At 41.8% G+C, this 25,212-nt stretch overlaps 1 protein-coding gene across 3 annotated transcripts in view; it reads left to right on the forward strand.

The window, feature by feature from the left end:
- The first annotated feature begins 474 nt into the window (after positions 1–474).
- The window catches only part of LOC137412600 (phospholipid-transporting ATPase IF), a 145,438-nt gene continuing 120,700 nt past the window's right edge, over positions 475–25,212 (forward strand). For 2 of the 3 annotated variants that reach the window (XM_078769823.1, XM_068097907.2), the window contains exons 1-6: positions 701–788; positions 926–1,079; positions 20,651–20,767; positions 21,864–21,953; positions 22,131–22,211; positions 22,390–22,497. In XM_078769823.1, the coding sequence (XP_078625949.1) occupies positions 1,053–1,079; positions 20,651–20,767; positions 21,864–21,953; positions 22,131–22,211; positions 22,390–22,497 (423 nt within the window). In that variant the 5' untranslated portion in view covers positions 701–788; positions 926–1,052. Of the gene's footprint in view, positions 1,080–20,650; positions 20,768–21,863; positions 21,954–22,130; positions 22,212–22,389; positions 22,498–25,212 lie in introns of all 3 variants that reach the window. The other variant, XM_068097906.2, reaches the window with a different exon arrangement.

The following is a 25,212-nucleotide window of genomic DNA, read 5'->3' on the forward strand; positions in this document are numbered from 1 at the left end:
TTATATGATATCTAGATACAAAGATATGCACAAAAGTGTATTTTCCAAATTTTATGGCGGTCATCTTGGATTTCTTCGAATTACTACCTATTAGACGTAAAAGAAAAAATGGAACCCTATTTTTTTTACATCTCTATAATATTCTGAAGCAGAATCCATTGCTAAATCAATTTTAACAAACAAAAAACACAAACAATATTGTTATGACATATGGGCCTGCACTAATACTCCAGTCTCCAAAGAGACCATTCCATCAATTATTTTAAGAGGATGTTGCAGTATCTGGGCGGGGCTGAGCGCGATTGGGTGGGGCTAATGGTGACTGGGCGGGGTTGTGCGCGACTGGGTGGAGCTAACCGTTAATGGGTGGGGCTAAGCGTGGATGGGCGGGGATGATCCTGGATGGGCGGGGCTGATCGTGGATGGGCGGGGCTGATCGTGGATGGGCGGGGCTGATCGTGGATGGGCGGGGCTGATCGTGGATGGGCGGGGCTGGCGCGTGGTCATGTTTTTCGTGCTCTCTGAAGGCACAATGTAATGCTGCAAAGTGCATCTCGTACAAACTTCCAAGGCATTAATAAAACCACGGTATCAAATAATAATGTAAGTGTGATTTGGTTGGATAAAATGTTCTGGATCCTGGAGTGGTGTTATTTAGGTGAATCAAACGGTCTACATCCCATAATGCCTTGCGTAAATCGTTACGTTGCGGAGAAACAGAAACAGGAACAGGAAGGAAAGGAGGGAACAGGGCACTGCAAAGGGATGAGAAAAAGCGCGGAAATTTGGTAAGAAATTGAGTCCAAAATATCAGTGTGTGCACAGTTTGAGTACTCCGAACATGTATATTTAAAGAGAAGTTGTGCTAAAGAAGAAGAAGAGGATAGAAGACAATCGGGAAGTGCCGTACTTTTATTACCCACAGGCCTTGGAATAAAACCTGAGGTAGAGCCAGGGGTGGGCTGTGCCATAGCGGGTTACATCGGTCTAACGACCTGGATCTGGCCGAAGATCGGTAGCCCAGGTGGGCTGGAATCCAAAGGTCCGAGTCCATGTGGGACAAGTTCGCAGCTTGGCTGGTGAGTACTTGTGTACGTCCTCTACCTGTACGTCCATTCTCCTCTCGGCCTTCCATGATCTCATCGGCCTGTCTGGCAGGCATGTTACCCGGGGAGCTCCAAAGTCCAAAGTTCTATTCCCGACCCGACTACAAACCGTCGGCCTGGTGCTTCACGGCTTCGGCGTTGCACCACAAAGTGTGCTCGAATGGCCGTTAAGCCGGTTATCCCGTCTGCTAGCAGTTGGTGTCAGGAAGTTATCTCCCGGAGCCAATTACGAGCTCCTGCTACCTTCAAACGAACGGCAGGTCTGGCCGACTGATTTGTGAAAGACTTGGGCCAAAGAAAACCTTCCCTGGTGACCCCACAAGAATGTGGCAATAATTGAGACCTTTTAAATTTGGTGATGGACCATCTCTGCACAGACATCGATTACAAGGGTTATTAAGTCGATGTGTGATAATTTCAACAACTATAATATATATAATTATGTTCCCTTACATGGCCACAGCAGCACGTATCATTTTTACATTATTTGTTGTGACTCTGGTAGGGGTTTGAACCACTGACCTTCCAGATACAGAGCGGACCCTCCGTATCTGGAAGATTATGTATTGATGATTTATTGAGCCAATTATGTATTCCAGATACCTCAGTGGTGCTTTACACACACGGCATATACGTACATACATACATACATACATACACATATATGTACAAATACATACACACACACACACACACACACACACACACACACACACACACACACACACACACATATACACATACACACATATATGTACACACACACATACACACATATATGTACAAACACACACACATACACACACACACACACATACATACATACACACACATAAACACATATACACACACACACAAACTGTGTTTTATATGCAGACTTGGCATTTAATATGGAATATATTTTTTTTCTTGACTTGGGATTAGTTTCTGAACTCAGTCTATCAATCTGGTGAGTTTCTTTTACGCTTCGGTGATTTCTTTGTTAAAAGAACCATGTCACTGATTGTCTGTCGCAGCAAGAAGTCAATAACAGGATTATATCACAGGTGGCGTGACAAAATGTACGAACAGGTACATTTGACGATTGGCTTCACAATCGGGTATATAAGGGTTGTTGCGCTCTGTATTAGTGGAAAACAACTGCTGCACGGCCACAAAAGTTATTGCCGCTTCCTCTGGAGATGGTCCGTCAACTTGACAATGCTGTTTGTCATGGAGTGGTGGCTTTACGAAATTACGGCATGAAACAGCGTGCTATTGCTCGGCAGTATGGCATCACTCAAGGTCAGGTGTCAAAGATCCTGGAACGAAATGCTCAGAGGGGTGTCCCTACTCCAATACCGAGGCCAGGACGTCCCCGCAGAACCACAAGGAGGGACGATTGCCAGCTGCACCGGTTAGTCCACAATGGCCGTACCAAGTCAGCTAATCGGCTTAGGGCTGAGTGGTAGCAACTGACAAATGTGCCTGTATCCAGAAGGCTAGTCAACCAACGACTGGTTCAAGCAGGCTATCGTGCCAGGCGTCCCCTGAGAAAGCTACGCCTGACCAGACGACACCGACACCGCCAGCGCCGATTGCAGTGGGCCAGAGAGCACCGTCAATGGCAGCCAGGCAGGACACTGGAATCACGTGATCTTCAGTGACGAGTCTAGATTTCTGGTCTATCGTCAAGATGGCCGCGTCCGAGTGCGCAGACAAGTGCATGAAGCCTTCAACAAAGATTGTATAGTGCCAAGAGTCCAAGCTGGAGGTGGTGGGGTGACCGTTTGGGCTGCTTTTCATGCAGGGGGCAAAACTGACTTGGCTGTTCTGAATTGAAACCTGAACCAGTTCAAGTACAGGGCCATTCTGGAAGAAACATTGCTTCAATTTGCTCGTGCAGCCTTTCGAGGAAACTTTGTCTTCCAAGATGATAATGCACTTATTTGTAGTTATGTTGTCTGTCTGATCACCAGTCAACAGTGCAGAAGGTGACCACTAAGTGGTGGAGAGCATATGGAGTGGCCTGCCATGTCCCGGGATATGAATCCGATAGAGAACTTGTGGGCAGAATTACCGCGTCAAATCGACCACTTGGACCAGCAGCCGACCTCTGTGCGTGAATTGCAGCAGGCTATTGTCACTGCATGGCAAGCGATTCCTGTCCAAACCTTGGCAAATCTCGTGAACAGCATGCCTCAACGTGTACGTGCTCTCCTGAATGCTCGTGGGGGTTACACGAAGTACTGAACTGTAATTTTAATGTCCGTAATCCCAGTCGTAATTTAACTTTTGTTTTTGTTAAAAAAAAATTGGGCTAATGTGCAAAATAAAGAGATACTTCTGGAAAACGTACAGAAGTTTAACACAGTACTGTCCGTGAATTGAGTTCGATATCAGTTTACATCACTTTCAAGGATCAATTTATTTGTTTCGAAATGTCAAATGTGGTTTTTGTTTCTTTTAAAGGTCACATTAACAAAATCTAAAATAATTTCAACATAATTCCAATGAACTTTTGGTTCTAAGACATCTTGAAAAGTAAGTTCACCCCCACAAAAAAATATTCCATATTAAATGCCAAGTCTGTATATAGATAATGTCTTGTCATATAATGCATGGGGTCAGAAGATCAGGTGAGCATGAAGTATTGACTCAGTTTTCCACAACTGGCTGGCCAGACCTAACATTTGTGTCAACACCAAGTTGCAGTTTGTTATCTCCGCCACCGAAAGTGGATGGACGGAGGTTATCTTTTCACTCCTGTCAGTTTGTAAGCAGGATATCTCAAAACGTTAAGGATTGTTTGGACGAAATTTGGTTGACAGGGTGTATAAGAAGGACGCATTGCTTCTATTTTGGTGAAGATTTTGGTGATTCGGATGCAATAATTTGAAGCGATTTTTCCAACATTGAGAGCGGGCCAAAGACGATATATTGCACGATATCTCAAAATGTTGTGGACGTGTTATGGCAAATTTTGGTGGATGAGTTGAGTAGGTGACGAGAACAAGCATATTCGATTTTAGTTCAGGTCCGAATCCAGATTCGGCCTATCAGTGGGATACAAAACATAAACTGTTCAGCTTAGCGGAGGTGTGTTCTCTACTGATTTTTTTTTTTTTTTTTTTTTTTTTTGGTATACAAAATGGGGGCTCGTGAAAGAGCTAACATTAATCACACAAAAAGTCAAACCGACACACAAAACACAAAAAATAAGGGGAGCGGCAGAGAAGATGGGGAGAGAGGGAGAGAGGAGAGGGGGAAGGACACAAACACAACATTTGAGAGCAGGGACAATGGGAGAAATGTGGGAGGGGGAGGGCTTTGGGGGAGGTGGGAGAGGTATAAAACATATGAACACTGCAAGGACTTCCAGGAAAGAAGTTGGAATTAAAGAAAAAAAAGAAGTGTATCTGGGGTGAATTAGCGGGGGTAGAAAAGATCAAGGTTTTGGATGGGGGAAGATAAGAGATGGTGGTGAACAGCTGTTTTAAAGACCTGGAGAGAGGAGTGGGATTGAAGTGAGTGTCGGAGTTTGTTCCAGAGGCGGGAGAAAAGAGGAATGAAAGAGTGAAGGTGAGCAGAGAGCCTAGATTTTGGCAGTTTAACCATAAGAGGGTTGCAGGCAGATCTTGTGCGACCTGAAGGAATATTTGGGGGACAGAGCCCAGAGAGAGCTGGGGGAGCAAAGCCGGAGAGAAGTCGGTAGAAGACAGAAAGACCACCAACCTGCCTGCGGTGAGTGAGTGAAAGGCCCTCGGAGTTAACTTCATCGCAGGAGATTCCAATGATTCTGAAAGCTTTGGTTTCAACAGCGAACATTTGTGTCAACATTTGTGTCAACAGAAATGCCATTCTTGTTCACCTCCTCTATTCTCCCCTAGCCCTCATTCTTCCCTACACCCATATTTCTCCAAGTCTCCCTCTATTTTGTCAGATTTCAACCCAGCTGGTGTGTCTCCCCCCCCCTCCCACCATCCCTCCCCCTGTCCCACTCCGCTCCCCCTTCTCTCCCCCCTCCCCCCTCCGCCCCCCGCCCCACCATCCACACACCCACTTCTCTTTCTATCATTATTTTCTTTATCTTAAACCCTAATGTGTTCCGTGTTTTAGCTCCTCCATGAGCCTTGAGACTGTATACGGAAAAGAAACTGGACGTTCTATCTGCCGGCATTAGTTGTTGGACGTTGAAGATCCCACGGTGTCCTTCGTTAAGAGTAGGTGAGCTATCGCAGGCACTCTCAGCAAATTCCATGTTCCTGCCCTAACCTACAGGATTGCATCAGTCACAGCTGTGTCCCCAGAAAATGATGCCACCCACAACCATGTGCAGCATAAGATAGAAGATGAAGAACATCAGTTGTTGGCGTGGTGTGACCCAGAGCCGCCACTCAAGTCTTTCAGAGACAAAACATGTCTGTGCGTTGCCAATTGTAGCTTTTTCAGAAATACTGCACGGGATTCAAAGCTTTACACTTCATTTTGCATCGGATATTAGGCACCAGTATAAAGAATCCACAGAACTTCTGAGTTTGAAATATTACCGCCTGTTATTGACAATTCTTGCGATGCTTTTCTTCTTGAACTATGTCTGTTTGCTCGTATTGAAAGTGGACACCTGGAGCATCACCTTTTGTCCACTTAAAGAGCTCTTTTGGTGATAATAGGGCTGCTGGAGCCTCGCTCTTGTAGCATGCATCTTCACAATGTGACGAATCAAATTACATGGCCCTTTGGTAAGTGATTGGCAAAGAAGGGCCACATTGCAGACATGCGGAAAACTTCACAATGGCATACTTGGCTGAATGAATGAATGATCGTTTTAAGGCCATTTTCCCCGCTAGAGCGGGGGTTAGCCTTGCGGGCCCCATGACAATCATGGTTCCCTGTTTGAGGCAATGTTTTTATGGCCGGATGCCCTTCCTGACGCCAACCCTTGGTCGCCTCTTACGATGCGCAGGGATACGGTGTACCTATTCTAAACCGGGGTACACACCGTGATCATTCATCCCAACAAGCTGGTACTCAATTTGCCGACCTCGGAAGGATGACAGGCTGAGTCAACCCCCCTGGCGTTAATTCAGCGATCGACTGGGATTCGAACCCAGGATCCTAGGATCCCAAGCCGGCACCCTGACCGCTAAGCCAACGCCAGGCTATTTTATGAGAAAAGCATGAAATTTCTAACATAGTTAGTGCATACCACAAGGTCCATCCCCAGATGTGGAGGGAAGCCAGACCCGACCTCTGAAGACCACGAGAGGCCCAACCCAAAATGGCCGCCAGTCCACCGAGTCCAACGCTCAAACGCACCCAATTTTGGAACCAAACAGTGCAGAAAAACACTATAGGTGTCACTTCCAACCAAATTCGGGATGCCCACTCATTTGGTGATACCCCTGATATCGCCAGATCTGAATATAAACCTTCGATGTAAAATGTGGTGGTTGGTGCTGGCATTGTGTTTTGTGTGTTTCAGAATCCCCTCTCCTGCCATGGTGCCACAATGGCATACTTGGCTGATTAAATTCAGATTTTAAGATTGTCGCTGCTCCATCCGAAAAAAATGAAGTACTCTTGACTTGGATTTTGCTTCTCAAACATTTCACGAGATTCTTTTGGAACGGGCAATGCCTATATAGCATCATGGGCCATGCAGTTTGAGATGACGACAAAGCTAATTGTTATTATAACCTATTCTTATCAACAATGGTATTATGTAACAAGAGGATAGGCTGTTACTTGCTCATTTGTCCAATGAAACTGGTGCGCTGCATCTTGAAGGACAAAAATAACAACTAATATCTGAGAATTACAATTACGTATTTCACGAGCCTGCCGCCTTGCTTTTTTGTAACCTCCATCACCAAAGGTGGCCTTAGGTTATGTTTTCACCCTTGTTTGATACTTGGCGAAAATCGAGGATTTTTCAAGTACATTGGTTGGTTTTCGTGTGTTATAATGTTTGTCTGTTTGTCTGTCAATCGTCTACAGATCACAATTTTAAACCTATCGTCACGAAACTTCACCAAATGGTTTGTTTTTTTTTGTTTTTTTTTGTATATACAAGATGGAGGCTCGTGAAAGAGCTAACATTAATCATAAAGAAAGACAAACCGACACATAAAACATATAACATGGGGAGCGGTAGACAAGATGGGGCGAGAGGGGGAGGAACACAAACACAACATCTGAGAGCAGGGACATCGAGAGATCTGTGGGAGGGAGAGGGCTTTGGGGGGGGGGAGGCATGGGAAGGGGGGGGGGTGGGAGAGGTATAAAACATATGGACACTGCCGGGACTTCCAGGAAAGAAGTTGGAATTTCAAACAAGGTGGATCTGGGGTAAATTAGTGGGGGTAGAAAAGATCGAGGTTTGGGATGGGGAAAGATAAGAGATGGTGGTGAACAGCTGTTTTAAAGACCTGGAGGGAGGAGTGGGATTGAAGGGAGTGTGGGAGTTTGTTCCAGAGGCGGGAGAAAAGAGGAATGAAAGAGTGAAGGTGAGCAGAGAGCCGAGATTTCGGCAGTTTAACCATCAGAGGGTTGCTGGCAGATCTTGTGTGACCTGTAGGAATATTTGGGGGACAAAGCACAGAGAGCTGGGGGAGCAAGGCCGGAGAGGAGTCGGTAGAAGACAGAAAGACCACCTACCTGTCTGCGGTGAGTGAGTGAAAGGCCCTCGGAGTTAGCTTCATCACGGGAGATTCCAATGATTCTGAAAGCTTTGGTTTCAACAGCGTGAAGCCGAGCTAGGTGTGAGGCAGGAGCACCGGCCTATAGGGGAGAACAGTATTCCATTGAGCTGCGGATTCCTTTAACAAGCCTGCCATTCGGAGTTGCTCATAAGCAAGAAGCCGATTGATATTGAGGTCAAAAGGTCAACAATTTTGTCAAAATCCTATAAACAATTTTCATCTGATTGACTTGAAATTTGAAGATTTGCATATCAGGTCACTGAATTCAACCAACAATTATTTTTGAGGTCAACATAGCCTAAAATGTCAACATAGGCAGAAGGTCAACAACTGAGGTCAGCTTTCTAAAATCCTCAATTTTCATTTGATTGACTTAAAATTTTAGAGGATTTGGATATGTGATCATTGAATTCAACCACTAATTATCTTGAGATCAAAAGGTCAACACATGCCAGATTTCCAAAATCTGTCAATTTTGACCCGATTGACTTGAACTTTTAACAGGATTTGTATATTTGGTCATTGAATTCAATCACCAATTATTTTAAAGGTAAGATTTTATGGATTTCGCAAGAATCATGCTCTGCACGATGTCTTTCTTATTTGTTTGTCTGTGAGCAGGACACTTCAGAGTTATGAATGGTTTCAGACGAAATGTTGTGGATATTTTGGGTGTGTGACATAGATGAATTTATTTGATTTTGGTGAAAATCTGGATCCGCATACAAGAATTATTTAAAAATTTTTTTAAAGTGATTCTTCACCATTCCGGTGGGGCCAAAAACGACATGTAACATGATATTTCAAAAATTTGTGGACAAGTTATGACAACACTTGGTGGATGAGTTAGGTAAGTGACCAGAACAGGCCGATTAGATTTTGGTTCAGGTCTGGATCCAGATTCGGCCTGTCAGTAGGATACAAAATATAAACTGTTCAGCCTGGTGAAGGGATGCGCCTTACCGAGTGCCGTTCTAGTTTTCTTTATTAAAAGATGATTGTTACTTCTTTTTTCTTTTTTTTTCTTTTTGTATAGAGAGTCGAGGCTCGTGGAAGAGCTAACACATTGAACATGAAAACATGCACAGACACATAAAACCCAATGAAGGGAGCGGTAGACAAGAGGGGGAGAGAGAAGGAAGCACACAAGCACAACAACAGTAGAGAACATGGACGTCAGTATATCTGTGGAAGGGGGAGGGCTGGCGAGGAGGGAGAGGTAAACGGTAAACAGCAAAGGAACACTACGAGGAATTTCACGACTAGGAATTTCAGGAAAGAAGTTGTGGGTTGAAAGAGGTGGATTTGGGGTGTTTTAACGGGGGGTGGAAAAGATCAAGGTTTTTGGATGGGGGAAGATATGACTTGGTGGTGAACGGCTGTTTTAAAGACCTGGAGGGAGGAGAGGGATTGAAGAGAGTGTGGGAGTTTGTTCCATAGGTGGGAAAAAGAGGAATGAAAGGATGAATGTGAGCGGAGAGTCCTGATTTTGGCAGTTTCACCAGAAGAGGGTTGCTGGCAGATCTTGTGCGTCCTGCAGGAGTTTTGGGGGGACAGAGCACAGAAAGAGCAGGGGGGAGCAGGGCCGGAGAGGAGTCGGTAGAAGACAGAAAGACCACCAACCTGCCTGCAGTGAGTGAGTGAAACCAACCTGCCTGCAGTGAGTGAGTGAAAGACCCTCGGAGTTAGCTTCATCGTGGGAGATTCCAATGATTCTGATTGCTTTGGTTTCAACCGTGTGAAGCCGAGCTCAGTGTGAGGCAGGAGCACCAGCCCAGAGTGGAGAGCAGTATTCAATTGAGCTCCGGATGAAAGCTTTGTATGTGGTGAGGAGTTCAGAAGTGCCCAGAAAGGACTTCGCACGACGGAGGATGACCAGTCGGCAACTGGCTTTGGAGGCCACCTTGGAAATGTGGTTTTCCCATAGACTGGTCGGTATTCTCATAATTGTAAACCCACGGGCGTTTCTTTGAGAAAGTCGGCAACATATCTTTGTCTGTGTTTTTGTATTCTGAATCCAAAAAACAATGTTGCCAAGCTGAATTTTGAAGTTCACATGCCCAAAATGACAAAATTCAAAATGGCTGCCAATGCACACTAAAAAGCTTATATTTCAGCTACTAAACAATGTAGAAAGTTGATTTTGGTGGCTATACCCACATTTTTGGGGACAAGAAAGTTGATTAAGCCAAAATAAATTCTTATTATGGCCACCATCTTGGATTTCAAAATGGCCACCATGGTCAAACAGGTATGATTTCTAATATATCAGAACTTGTAAGCCATCAAAAGATTAATTCTTGTAGTAATACATCCACTTTTATTCTGCCAAAAAATCTGGCCATGATGATAACTTTTCACATTTCATTCAATAGTTGTGTAGTTATTTTACTATCCATAATTATGCAATTCAAGACGTTTATGCAAGTCTTCAGATTTAAGTTTGGTTTATGCATGTGAGGTATTGGTTAACATCAGCACAGGTACATAGTCCAGTACAAGGAAGTTTTGCTTTCCTGCACTTGCACCGGAGGTTTCTTCAGCCAGTTTTGCATTGGCAATGAATAATTTCCAAACAAGCTTGGGGAATTGGCTCCAAAGACATAAGGATGGGTACAAGATCATTCTGTTCAATTTTCCATCCCATATCTTCTGGTTTCGGCAGTCTCTGTATGGCAATATTTGCCTGTCGCCACACCATCGCCTGAAAGTGCACTCTTTGCATATGGAAACTGAAGGCATCACTTGTTGGTGGCAACTTTTCTGGACTGTCAGTGCGAGCAAAGAGCATATGGCGGGCCTCATCAAGTGAATCCACTGCAACCTTGTAAATCTTGCACATGAAACACTCTGCTTGTTTCATAGCATCACTTGTCAGTTCACCAAATCCAACATTCAAAAGAAGGACAAAGTGATGCTTAAAGATTTCCCATGCTGTTTTTTTAGAATGGCCATATACAAATGAAGTAGTGTCTGTGCCGGTCAAAGCATGGAATTGAATAATGGCTTTCTCTGATCCTTTAGGAGCTTCTCAAATACTTCACGCAGGGGTATGTATTTTGGTTTTCTCGCTGTCCCAGGCATCAACCACACTTTGCACATGCAGGAAATTTCATGTAGATGAGCCAGCAGAATAATAAGGACATCAACATCCCTTGAATCAAGAGCAATGTTGTCCATAGCCATCTCTTTGCTGTATCCATTTCCTCTGTTCCATTACCTCTGGAACATTGAGTGTACTCTTCTTGGATGGAGCCATGTCCTTTAGTATAACATCTGGTGCTGGCCCTCTCTGCCATGCTGCAACCTGAGTTGCATGAAAGGTGTTCTTTCCATCAAGTGTAGAGTCGTTGATATCAATGTTGTCTGCCGTAAAATGTGTAAATTTACCCGGGGCCAGGTTAGATGGGACAACTACACCATTTTCAACATTCATTATCTTCAGAGTACATTCAGCTAATGCTGTATCCATTTGAATCATCTCATCATAACTGAGAATATGACCAGCTTTGTGAAAAAGCTGTATTAATTTCTTAGATCTGGTGGCTTGGTGTAGAGTGCTGCCTAGTCCTATATGCTTTGGTGTCCATTTTTTTTCACCACCGACACCATAGACAATATCTTCTGCAACACTCAACACACGAGTTTGCTGCACCCCCTCAGCTTCTTTGGTTGTACTGGTGTGGTCATCAATAAGTGATTGACCACCATACAGCAGATTCAAGAAGATGTACAAACTTTCAGGAACACAATCAAGGGCAGAATCATTACTGACAGTGAATCCTTCATGAGCTGTATGTGCTACAATATCACTCCGTATTCGAAGTGCGACATGTAACATCGACAAAAAGTCATTGTTGAGCAGTCATTGTTGAGCAGTCATTGTTGAGCAGCATGCTCAAGCTCACGGCACAGAAAGATCATAGCTAGATCTTCATATTTAACTTCGTTTTCAGTCTTCATTGTGATGTAGTTTTATGCACTTAGGCATGGCTTATGGTATTTGCCTTCAGCTGCCATAATGTCACTGACACCAGATAGGCGAAGCCTCATGTTATTGTCTCGGTGTGCTACTCTAAGTATACTATTGCTAACATTAAAAGATGTCATTGATATGAGATTTTGCTTAGTTATGTTTCTGGCAAAACATCCACAACTTCCAGTTCATAGCAGCAACAGCGGTCCTTGTCGATGTGTAGTCCGTTCCAACTGAATCCCCAAAATTGCAATGAGAGGGATGGCAAAGTGGCTCACTGGAGGTACTGGATGTACTTGGCAGTGATTTTTTAAGTCTCTCAATTTTGCCTTTATGGGTGAACTCAGCATAGCAATTTCTGTGCCACACAACTGGATGTTTTTCATCTGATTGAATGTATTCTTCAATACGGTCAATTGCATCCAGATTTTTCACATCTTTTACTTTCCTACGGTTTTATGCCGCAAGTTCTAAAGTTTGCAATCCTTTTTCTGTTCCAGCATGCAATACATCTTTATTTTCAGAGACTTGACAGATAAGGCATGCAGTGGCTTGGTGTGGGACAAGTCCGTTTTCTTTGAGCCACCAAAATCAACTTTCTACATTGTTTAGTAGCTTAAATATAAGCTTTTTAGTGTGAATTGGCGGCCATTTTGAATTTTGTTATTTTGGGCATGTTAACTTCAAAATTCAGCTTGGCAACATTGTTTTTTGGATTCAGCATACAAAAACACATAGAAAAAGATATGTTGCCGACTTTCGCAAAGAAACGCCCGTGGATTCATTGATTGGCAACTTTTGGAAATATCCGACCAGTCTCCCAGGAAAAATCATGGCAGATAGTGAGACCCAAAAGCTTGAGTAACAGAATTTCTTCAAGAGAATTGTTCAGAAAGTAGATGGGAGGGTTGTCCAGTCGGTCTTTTCGGAGAAACAAAGTGAGAGTGTGCGATTTGTCATGCTTGAAAGACATGTTCCACTTGTTGGACCAGTTTGTGATATCGTCCAGGTCTGCAGAGCATGAAGAGGCTGCTGCCTGCTGATCTGAGGGTTGAGATATGGAGCGGCAGACAGTGGAGTCATCAGCAAAGAGATAGAGAGGATTTTCCAGAGAGTCGGAGAGATCATTGATAAAGACCAGAAAAAGCACAGGGCCCAGAACACTGCCTTGGGGAGCTCCATCCTGAACAGGAAGAGGAGATGAGAGAAACCCCTTCAGGGCCACACGTTGACTACGACTAAAGAGGAAGGCCGCAAGCCATGCGTGGGGGTTTCCATGGATACCATAGGAGGAGAGTTTGGTGAGCAGAGCGGGGTGCCAGACCGTATCGAAGGCACGTGATATGTCGAGGGAGACAGCTCTAATTTCCTGTTTGGCATTGAGGACCTCCATCCATTGTTGAGACAGCAGAAGCAGCATGTCCAGAGTTGAGTGACCTGCTCTGAATCAGAATTGATGATCTGAGATCAGGCCATTGGAAAAGAGGAAGGATTTGATGTCAGAAGCAATGATGGATTCCATGACCTTGCTGATTATTGGGAGAAGGCTGATTGGTCTGTAGTTGCAAGGATCTGTTTTGCACCTTTTTTTCTGTAAAGTGGTAATGTTGGCTGATTTCAAAGCAGATGGCAGATGACCTTGAGCAAAAGAGAGGGTGTAAAGAACAGAGAGAGGGTGAGATAGATTGGCAGAGCAGGATTTTAGGACCCATGGGCTGATGCCGTCTGGTCCAGTTGCAAAATCAGAGTCGAGGTTTGACAAAAACTTCTCCACCTTGTCAGGAGAGAAGGACACAGAGTCCAGGAGCAGCTGGGTTCGACTGGGTAAGGTGAGTGCAGAGAGTGATGGGTTTGGGACACAAGATTTAGAGGCAAACACAGAGTTATCGTAGCATCTCAATGTCATCAAGCATTCTACATGCAATATAAATTTCAGTTATCCACCCAGATGATCATCCGTGCAGTTGGGCCACCATTCAATTTCTTACAGGTTAAGGTTCTTCCTTCAGACAAGGGAAATATGTTTTGAGGATTGCAATTTGAATAAAGTTGAATATGGGATCTTGTGAAGTTTACATCATTTACAATAATCCGTTAAATTATTGTGTGTGTGTGTGTGTGTGTGTGTGTGTGTGTGTGTGTGTGTGTGTGTGTGTGTGTGTGTGTGTGTGTGTGTGTGTGTGTGTGTGTGTGTGTGTGTGTGTGTGTGTGTGTGTGTGTGTGTGTGTGTGTGTGTGTGTGTGTGTGTGTGTGTGTGTGTGTGTGTTATTTCGATTTCCTGTCTGTCTTCCCCCATACATACATCTGGTAACATTACTAATGTCCTGCCAACACAAGCTGTTTTTGACGTTTTCGACAATAATAGACTGTTACACGATCCCAGAACCTGTTCGTATTGTTTACTGAAAAGGAAATCAACTCAACCATTGAGTCTATAATCACAATAGTGAACTAAAGACGTATCTGTTGACATGTGTGTTTGATTTGAAATGGAGAATACCTTGTATTTTGGAAGTATTAGGATGAAACAAATATGTCACATTATTAATTTACATCCTTTCTTTTGTTTCTGTTGTTTTGGCCCTTTTGCTACACACATAGGTTCGACCCATTCAATAACACTTTTTACATCAAATTGTGGTAGATATGGAATTGCTCCATTTCACGTTTCAAAATGTTTCTGCTTCAATTTTCCGATATCTGCCTGTCGTGATTTCATCATTGGTGTGACTTTCCTTCTGTTGCCCAAGTGCGTTACCAACACTTGACAGGTGAAGGCCAATAGGTGATCGGTCGTAATTCCCGAAAGTTTCACTGATTAAATTTAAACATTGTTTTGAAAATGGGGTAGTTCTTGATTTCATGGCTTCTTGATTACAACTGAGTTCAGTACTTGCTGCATTGCTTTTATAAAGCAATTGTTGCTTTATAGTTTTGAAAAATAGGTATGTTAAGGTTGAGATGGTTCATTCACAGTCTGAGGTGTGTCATGACGTTTGGTCATACATAGTATGCTGATGAACCCGTCTATGTCAACAACCTTTTGTTGTTTCTTCTTGACTACCGTGTGTGCGTCGTTGGGTGTTATCTGCATATGCGGGTTTCAGGAGGTGGAACGGAGTTCTCCCAGGGCTCAAAGTGTTCACCTCCATTTTGGTATGAAGGGATCACGATTCAAGGACCATGCTGAGGTGTGTGTGTGTGTGTGTGTGTGTGTGTGTGTGTGTGTGTGTGTGTGTGTGTGTGTGTGTGTGTGTGTGTGTGTGTGTGTGTGTGTGTGTGTGTGTGTGTGTGTGTGTGTGTGTGTGTATGTATTTGTATGTGTGCCAATGTGAATAAGAGAGAGACAGAATTGTGAGTAACAGAAATGAAAAAACGAGATTGTGTGTGCGTGTGCGTGCGCATGTGCGTCGTTGGTTGTTATCTCCATTTGCCGGTTTCAGGAGGTGGAATGGAGTTGTTCCGGGTCCCAAAGTATCCACCTCCACCTCGGTAAGCAATCACAGTTCATTGACCAAGCTGTTCAACTTTTTCAGAGTTTTGTTCCAAAGGTTCTTTTCAACATCGTCACCGAACCCCGGAGTGCCTCCAGTTGTAGTTCATTTGTTTTTAATATTCCTGGGGATGGTTTTCAAAATTTCAGTGAGGTTCTTCTTTATCACTCCTGTTGCTCCAATTATCACTGGTACAATTTCGATGCTCTTCAGCTTCCAAGATCTCTTGACGTCATTTTTGAGGTCCTGGTACTTGGTCATTTTCTTGATTTCCTGCGTTGTTTCAGCCAAAATCGCTGGATACTGATATCTCAATCAGCAATGCTGTCTTTTCCTTTTTGTTCCCGAGTACAATGTCTGGATGCAATGCTTTGTTTTCTTTGTTCACGCTCGATGAAATAATCAGGTCCTACGTGAGCATGACGTCATCATTTTCAATGATTGCTCTTTGTGTTTCCATGAGTTTTCTGGTACTGGGATGTTAAATTTTTTGCAGATATGCCACTGAATCACATTGGCATTTTGCAGATATGCCAATCACGTTGTCTGTAAAGTTGTTCTGATAGTTTTTTGCATCCTGAGACCGGTGACATACTTTCTTTTTCTGGCTTGCAGAATCTACACTTGTCCGTCTGGCTCAGTCCCGCCATTTTTTTTTAATCCATTGGTATAGTGTCCTTGATCCTAGCCATTTATTATAATTTGTTTGACGTCCCCAGTTGAGCTGACCTCTTCTTAGCCATTCCATTGAGCCTACCTTGTCTATCCCCACTCTGTCCAATTCTTTTTTGTATTTTCCTGCTTTTTTGTCATTCTCCCAGTTGTTGGTGTATATTTCTTGATATTGTACACCGCTCCTTTCCTATGCCATCTCCAGGCGCTGCATAACATCATTGCCGGGCACCGAAGGGAGCACGCTGAAAGGAAGTACTCAGTTTTCACCCTGGTTGTTTGTTTGTTTCCTTTCTTGTTTGTCCGGGCGATATCTCAGCCATCCTTTGAGCTAGGAAGCTGAAATTTGGGCACAGTAGTGAGCAAGTCCTTTATCAAAAACAGTAATTTTTCTTTTTAGATTAATCAATTTATTGATGAGTTACTTAATTATTATTGACTAGCCGAAACCCGTGGAACATCCACGGAAGGGAGGATGTGGTGTATGGATAGAGTGTACCATTATGGATGGCATAGGGGATTTGCTTGTCCGAGTAAGAGTTAGGAAGAAAGATGAGAATGAAGAGTGCGTATATGAACAACGATCGCCGACACCGGCACAAATGCATGCTCTGGATTGTCCACTCAGTGGACGGCTTGCTTTCGCCTTCGCCTGTCCAATCAGCAGACGGCTTGCTTCGCCTTCGCCCAGCAGACACCAATACGATGGCGTCGTAAGATGGCGTCGTATCGGCAGTTAATCGGATGCTTTTGGGCCCCAACGTCGGCTAATTCAGATTTTTCGAGTCTGGCTGTACGTGATAAACAAAGAGCGCGGTTCGTAGATGTTAAATCCATTAGTGCCGTGGGCATCAGGTCACTGGGTGCGGCGTAAAAGGGATAACAAAGTCGAGTCCTTACGCTATTATTATAGAGATTAATTAAGTACTTATATATTTCCTTTCTCTTCTGGGCATTAACTCAGGCACCTATTTAGTTAGGAAGCTGATATTTGGACATGCCAATGACAAAGTGATTTGGCTTTAAAGGCTATTTTTGATTTATTGATTAATCAATTAATCGATTAATCATTAAATTATGACTAAAAAATGACGATTAAGGACTAAACAATTGTCGTTTTTTTAAAGTTACAGATTCGGATGAAATGGTGGTGGTTTATGTATTCTATTAGCCGATTGATTAATTATTTAATTTATTTATGATTATTATTTATTGATTTTCATTATTAGTCCTTTATTGATTTTCTTTCTCATCTGGCCAATATCTCAGGCACCTTTTGAGCGAGGAAGCTGATATTTGGACACAATAGTGACCAAGTGATGTGGCTATCAAGGATATTTTTGATTTACTGATTAATCAATTAATCGATTAATTATTTATTGATTAATAAATTAATTTTTTTTTATTTTTATTAATGACTTAATTAAATCTCGAAAAGTTACATCTTCAGATGAAACACAAGTGGTTTAGTTATGCTATTAGCCAATTGATTGAGAAAATATTTTATGATCTTTTATTGATTTTAATTATGCAATTAATCAATCATTTTTGCACACCTCTCCCTCCCAATACAGTCTCTATGAGCTGCATGGTGGTATTGCTGGGGCCAGAACTGTGCTGGAGGATATTTAATTATTTGGCATGGGGGTGGTATACTTTGAATGTATCTGTACTTGTTTCTTTTGTCTTTTTTGCAATTTCTGGGGCTGTATTTGTTGCCATTTCACCCTCCTGTACGGCATCTTCTATTTGCATCTGTTTTTGGAATTTCTTTGAAAGGTGAGTTAGGGATACTTTTTCAGGTTTGTTGTATTCATGTTTGTTTACAAATTGCATCCGATAGTCTGTTGAGCATTTCACATAGTCGGCTAGTCCGACACTCGTCACTCTGTGCACCTGGTTGAGTTCCATCAGGCCGCACCCTCCCTCGTCTTGGCAGGTACATTCTCAGGATGCACTAGTTTTTGTAAAACATTTTGTGAATGGTAAGGAGTTTTCTTGTTTTGATGTCTAACTTGTTGATTTCTGGTTGGGGCCAGTTTATTATTCTGGAGCTATATTGGAACACTGGTACTGCGAGCTGGTTTATGGCTTTGATTTTGTTTCTTGGGGAGAGGTATGTTTTCAGGAGCAGCTTCGTTCTACGTAGGTATTCTTTGGCGATTGTTTTGCGCATTTGTTTGCGACATATTTGGTGGCCCTCTTCTACTCCGAGGTATTTGTATGCTTCATTTTCTCAATGTTGTATTGTTGTTTCAAGGTCAATTTTTATGTGATCTTTTTTGTTGGTTTACCTTGTACAAATGTGCACTTGTATTGTCCAAATTCCATTTGAATGTCCTTGGAAAACCGTTTTACCAGTTTTAGTTGTTCTGTCAATTTTTTGTCATTTGGCAAGAAGAGCTTTAAATCATCCATGTATAGTAGATGTCACCTTTCCTATTTCTTTGGATGTTCGTCTATTGGTTGTTAGGGTGTATCCATGTCCTATGAGGTTACTTAGTGGGTCCAGAGCCAGCCAAAACAGAAGGAGGGAAAGACCGTCTCCCTGGAAGATTCCACGCCATATCGTTGCATCTGGTATATCGATTTTTTTTCCTTCTGAGTGCTGCAATATCAGTGGTATTCCAGAGCTCGATTGTTTTCTCAATCAGTTTGATTACTTGTGGATTGGTTTTGTATATCTTGCATGTAACACTGACCTCTTTTATTTGCAACACTGATCGCTTTTATTTGCAACACTGATCGCTTTTATTTGCAACACTGATCGCTTTTATTTGCAACACTGATCGCTTTTATTTGCAACACTGATCGCTTTTATTTGCAACACTGATCACTTTTATTACGAACACTGATCGCTTTTATTACGAACACTGATCGCTTTTATTTTCAACACTGATCGCTTTTATTACCAACACTGATCGCTTTTATTACCAACACTGATCGCTTTTATTACCAACACTGATCGCTTTTATTACCAACACTGATCGCTTTTATTACCAACACTGATCGCTTTTATTAACAACACTGATCGCTTTTATTACTAACACTGATCGCTTTTATTACTAACACTGATCGCTTTTATTACTAACACTGATCGCTTTTATTACTAACACTGATCGCTTTTATTACTAACACTGATCGCTTTTATTACTAACACTGATCGCTTTTATTACTAACACTGATCGCTTTTATTTGCAACACTGATCGCTTTTATTTGCAACACTGATCGCTTTTATTTGCAACACTGATCGCTTTTATTTGCAACACTGATCTCTTTTATTTGCAACACTGATCTCTTTTATTTGCAACACTGATCTCTTTTATTTGCAACACTGATCTCTTTTATTTGCAACACTGATCTCTTTTATTTGCAACACTGATCTCTTTTATTTGCAACACTGATCTCTTTTATTTGCAACACTGATCTCTTTTATTTGCAACACTGATCTCTTTTATTTTCAACTGCCGACACCGATCCCTTTTGTTGCCGACACCGATCTCTTTTGTTGCCGACACCGATCTCTTTTGTTGCCGACACCCATCTCTTTTGTTACCGACACACATCTCTTTTGTTACCGACACACATCTCTTTTGTTACCGACACCGATCTCTTTTGTTGCCGACACCCATCTCTTTTGTTGCCGACACCCATCTCTTTTGTTGCCGACACCGATCTCTTTTGTTGCCGACACCCATCTCTTTTGTTGCCGACACCCATCTCTTTTGTTGCCGACACCGATCTCTTTTGTTGCCGACACCCATCTCTTTTGTTACCGACACACATCTCTTTTGTTACCGACACCGATCTCTCCTTTCCCCATGTTCTCTCTGTGGTTCATACCACACTGTTCTGATATATTGTTATGAAAATGGCAGGTGGTGTTTTATTTTGTAGTCTTAATTTATTCGAGATTTTTCCCCACAAGCTGTGCTAATTCCCAGTCTGAGAGGAGTTGGCTTTTTACCTCCACAACCAAAGGTGGATGATTTTGTTTTCACCGCTGTCTGTTTTTTGTGGTCGTTTGTATGTCTGTCTGTCTATCTGTTTGTCTTTGAACAGTATATCTCACAACATTGTGGACGGATTTGGATGAAATTTGGTGGAGGTTGGATGTGTGACTCGGACCGATTGATTATATTTTGGTGAAGATACGGATCCAGATATTATACTTTTTCAACTGATTCTTCAACATTGAGCGATAGGGCCAAAAACGATATTTAGCATGATATCTCAAAAGGTTATGGATGGATTCAGACGAAACCTGGAGGGCTGCTTGGGTGTGTGACATTGACGAATTGTTTCGGCTTTGGTGAAGATTTGGATGCAGATCCGGCCTATCAGTGGGATGCAAGAGGTAAACTGTTGAGCCTGGCAAAGGTGCGCACTCTAACGAGTGCCGTTATAGTTGAACATGCATTTGCATGTCCACTCCTGATGACTGGTTCAAACTAGCTCTTGCCGATCCGAATGTTTGAGTATAAATTCATTTTGTCCCATTTCTTCTTCAATTTATCTACCCATGTATGATGTCCAACATTGTTTACATTTATCATAGTTAATCAATCTTGTTTATTTGATGAATTGCATGCATTATTTGTGGCACAACCTGGTGTGAAGGGAAGGGAAGGGAAGGAAAGATGTTTTGGTATAACTGAGTAAATTCCTTTATTTGTGTTCTCCCCCTTTGCCTTCTCTACTTTCTCCATATATCCCAGGGTTTCCAGCATTTGACACCTTCAGGAGAGGTGCGCACTATACACGCTGGTGATGGCTTCCCAAAGGACCCTATTATTCTGAAAAATTATCCAGATAACACCATTACATCTTCCAAGGTACGTCAAATTGTTTCAGAAAACCATAGCATTCAGCCAAAATGTGCACTGGGATGAATATATATATATATACACACAGTGCATTCAGACCCCTTCACTTTTTCACATTTTTTAATGTTGCAGCCTTGTGCTGAAATCGTTTAAATTCATTTTTTCCCTCATCAATCTACACTCAATACCCCGTAATGACAAAGAGAAAACAGGATTTTAGAAAGTTTTGCAAATTTATTAAAAAGAAAAAACTGAAATATCACATTGACAAAAGTATTCATACCCTTTGCTATGACACTTGAAATTTAGCTCAGGTGCCTCACATTTCTCTTGATCATCTTTGAGATGTTTCTACACCTTGATTGGAGTCCACCTGTGGTAAATTCAATTGATTGGACATTATTTGGAAAGGCACACACCTGTCTATATAAGGTCTCACAGCTGACAATGCATATCGGAGCAAAAACCAAGCCATGAGGTCGAAGGAACTGCCTGCAGAGCTTAGGGAAAGGTTTGTGTCGGCACAGATCTGGGGAAGCCTACAAAAAAAAAAATTCTGCTGTTGACGGTTCCCTAGAGCACAGTGGCCTCCATAATTCTTAAATGGAGGAAGTTTGGAACAACCAGGACTCTTCCTAGAGCTGGCCGCCCGGCCAAACTGAGCAATCGGGGGAGAAGGGCCTTGGTAAGAGAGGTGACCAAGAACCCGATGGTCACTGGCTGAGCTCCAGAGATCCTGTGTGGAGATGGGAGAAACTTCCAGAAGGACAACCATCATTGCAACACTCCACCGATCTGGGCTTTATGGCAGAGTGGCCAGACGGAAGCCTCTCCTCAGGGAAAGACAAATGAAAGCCCGCTTGGAGTTTGCAAAAAAGCACCTAAAGGACTCTCAGACTGTGAGAAACAAGATTCTGTGGTCTGATGAAACCAAGATTGAACTGTTTGGCCACTTACCATTTTTGGATTACTTGCCACAACTGGCCAGTGATGTTTCATAGTTTTTGCCGCTTCTGTTTTGGTGTTTCATTTATATCTCGTTTTTGTTTCTGTTGGTGTTTTTATTCATTTATGTTGCGCCCTTTACCTGTCTCTGATCTTGCAGTACACAGTATTCAACTTCATCCCCAAGAACCTCTTCGAACAGTTCCGTAGGATCGCAAACTTTTATTTCCTCATCGTCTTCCTCATTCAGGTGAGAAAATCTAAATAGTTTATTTGTGCTTTATTAATAGATGGCGATATGGCTGTCCCACTGCTAATAAAGTTTTCTACGCAGGGTATAAATAAATAATACATTCAATACCTTTTCAATTTTTTTAGGTCATCACCATTTAATGCTAACTACATGTCCTTTTTGTCCTTCTGAAAGTTGTTGGTTGACACTCCCACCAGCCCAGTCACCAGTGGCCTCCCTCTACTTTTTGTCATCTCTGTTACAGCTATCAAACAGGTTTGTCTTTTATGGTCTGAAACTTGTTTTTTCCTTGTCTTTGTTTTTTTATTTATTTATTGATCGATTTATCTATCTCTCAGGCCTGGAACTATTTTAGTGCATCGAGGACTGTTTCTAACTCCTTCTGTGGCAATGAAGCTGCTTCATGCAATGCCAATTGTTCTTGTGCATGCAGGGTTACGAGGATTGGTTGAGGCACTTGGCTGACCGTAAAGTGAACAATGCACTAGTTCTCACAGTCAAGAATGGACATCTTGTGCAAACGTGCTCCAGCAACATTAAGGTATCCATGTCAACAATAAACAAAGACGAGCTTGATTTTTCTAATTATTTATTTTATGAAGTCGAGGGACGCAACAACATTGTTGACGTCTTCAAGTTTGGTTGATTGTAATTTACAGTTTGGCTAAACAGCTGCTGTACATTGGGATTAGTTATGAGGAGTATAACAGTGGGCATGTGATGAGACTGCAGCAAGCAAGACCAGGCAAAGTAAGAAAGTATTTTCACAGCAGTGTGTGGTGATGAAGAAGCAGAGAAAAAAAGACAACCTTGATTTGAGTTAAAAAAGAAAAAGAAAAAAAAAGGTTGTTGAGTGAGTAAGCTTATGATGGTGTTTGACCTGGAGGAGTTGGTGAGCAGTCACGTGGAAGGAAGGGTATGGGAAGTGAAAGATTGTTGAAACGGCTGCGATATCTTGTCTTCGGAAAACCATCATTCCACGTCGTGCAGTGGCCCATTGCTTTCTGTATGTATATTTTTTGAAACTGAAGGTGCATTTTAATCAGGAACAAGATTATTTTCTGAAACCAAAGTGCATGGTGAAAAAGTGCACATTTAAAATCGATAGTTAAATTAAGGGTAATCAATAAACATCAATGATTGAAAACATTATCACGATTGGTGATAGCGTTCTGTCACACAAAACAAAAGCCAAAGCTGGGTATCATGTGAGGAGTGATGTCATCCTGTGCATAAGCTGAAACGACGCACTGTATGCCTTGTTTATTTAGTTCAATAAAAAGCTTTAAAACAGGTTTAATTCATGATTGCTAACAGTTAGTTTGCTATTGCTTTGTGGTTCAAAAAAGTTGCAGAGGTTAAAACTGATCATTAATTCGCTCTTTATCTCTCTCTCTCTCTCTCTCTCTCTCTCTCTCTCTCTCCCTCTCTCTCCCTCTCTCTCTTCCCCTCTTTCCCCCCCTCTCTCCCCCCCTCTCTCCCCCCTTCTCTCCCCCTCTCTCCCCCTCTCTCCCTCGTTTGATTTAAACCATTCAGCTGTTCTCAAGTTATCACATTTTTACATGACCTCTGACCTTTGACCTTTTGCCCCCAAAATGTAATCTGTTCATGTTTACATCATTATACATACCTGTACCAAGTTTTAATTTGAATGCCTTCAGCTGTTCACAAGTTATCACATGTATACCTGACATAACCTCTGACCTTTGACCTCGGGAACCTAAAATTTAATGAGTTAAACTTTACTTCATGATAAATATCTGTACCAAGTTTGAATTCGATCCCTTTAGCCGTTCTCAAGTTATAGACCTATTACAGACTTTGACCTTTGACGTCTTTACCCCAAAATCCAATCGGTTAATCTTCAAAATCTAATCGACTTCGTCAACAATGGCATAAAGAATCGCACACGTGTCCAAAGGAAGCAGGTCAGTTTGACATTTTAATACGAAACCGGCAAAGGCCAGAAAAAAAAAAGAAACCAATTAAAATGACCCTTTAGAACCCTCTGGAATTACCTTTTAAAACCCTTTGGAACATTTAGAATTGCCCTTTAGAACATTTAGAATTGCCCTTTAGAACATTTAGAATTGCCCTTCAGAACATTTAGAATTACCCTTTAGAACATTTAGAATTGCCCTTTAGAACACTTAGAATTGCCCTTTAGAACATTTAGAATTGTGCTTTAGAACATTTGGAATTGCCCTTTAGAACATTTGGAATTGCCCTTTAGAACATTTGGAATTGCCCTTTAGAACATTTAGAATTGCCCTTTAGAGCATTTAGAATTACCCTTTAGAACATTTACAATTTCCCTTTAGAACATTTGGAATTGCCCTTTAGAACATTTGGAATTGCCCTTTAGAACATTTAGAATTTCCCTTTAGAACAATTGGAATTGCCCTTTAGAACATTTAGAATTACCCTAAAGAACATTTAGAATTACCCTTAAGAACATTTCGAATTACCCTTTAGAACATTTAGAATTACCCTTTAGAGCATTTCGGATTACCCTTTAGAACATTTAGAATTACCCTTTAGAACATTTAGAATTACCCTTTAGAACATTTAGAATTACCCTTTAGAACATTTAGAATTACCCTTTAGAACATTTAGAATTACCCTTTAGAACATTTAGAATTGCCCTTTATAACAATTAGAACTTCCCTTAAGAACATTTAGAATTACCCTTTAGAACATTTAGAATTACCCTTTAGAACATTTAGAATTGCCCTTTAGAACATTTATAATTGCTCTTTAGAAAATTTAGAATTGCCCTTCTAGAACATTTAGAATTACCATTTAGAATTACCCTTTAGAACATTTGGAATTGCCCTTCTAGAACATTTAGAATTACCATTTAGAACATTTAGAATTGCCCTTTAGAACATTTAGAATTGCCCTTCTAGAACATTTAGAATGACCATTTAGAACATTTAGAATTACCATTTAGAAAATTTTAAATTACCCTTTAGAAGATTTAGAATTACCCTTTATAAATTTTTTTATTACCCTTTAGAACATTTATAATTGCCCTTTAGAACATTTAGAATTGCCCTTTGGAACATTTAGAATTGCCCTTTAGAACATTTAGAATTGCCCTTTGGAACATTTAGAACTTCCCTTTAGAGCATTTTGAATTACCCTTTAGAACATTTAGAATTACCCTTTAGAACATTTATAATTGCCCTTTAGAACATTTAGAATTGCCCATTGGAACATTTAGAATTGCCCTTTAGAACAGTGGTTCTTAACC

Source organism: Myxine glutinosa, chromosome 1 (genome assembly GCF_964187855.1).
Source record: "Myxine glutinosa chromosome 1, kmMyxGlut1.1, whole genome shotgun sequence".
Classification (NCBI taxonomy): domain Eukaryota; kingdom Metazoa; phylum Chordata; class Myxini; order Myxiniformes; family Myxinidae; genus Myxine; species Myxine glutinosa.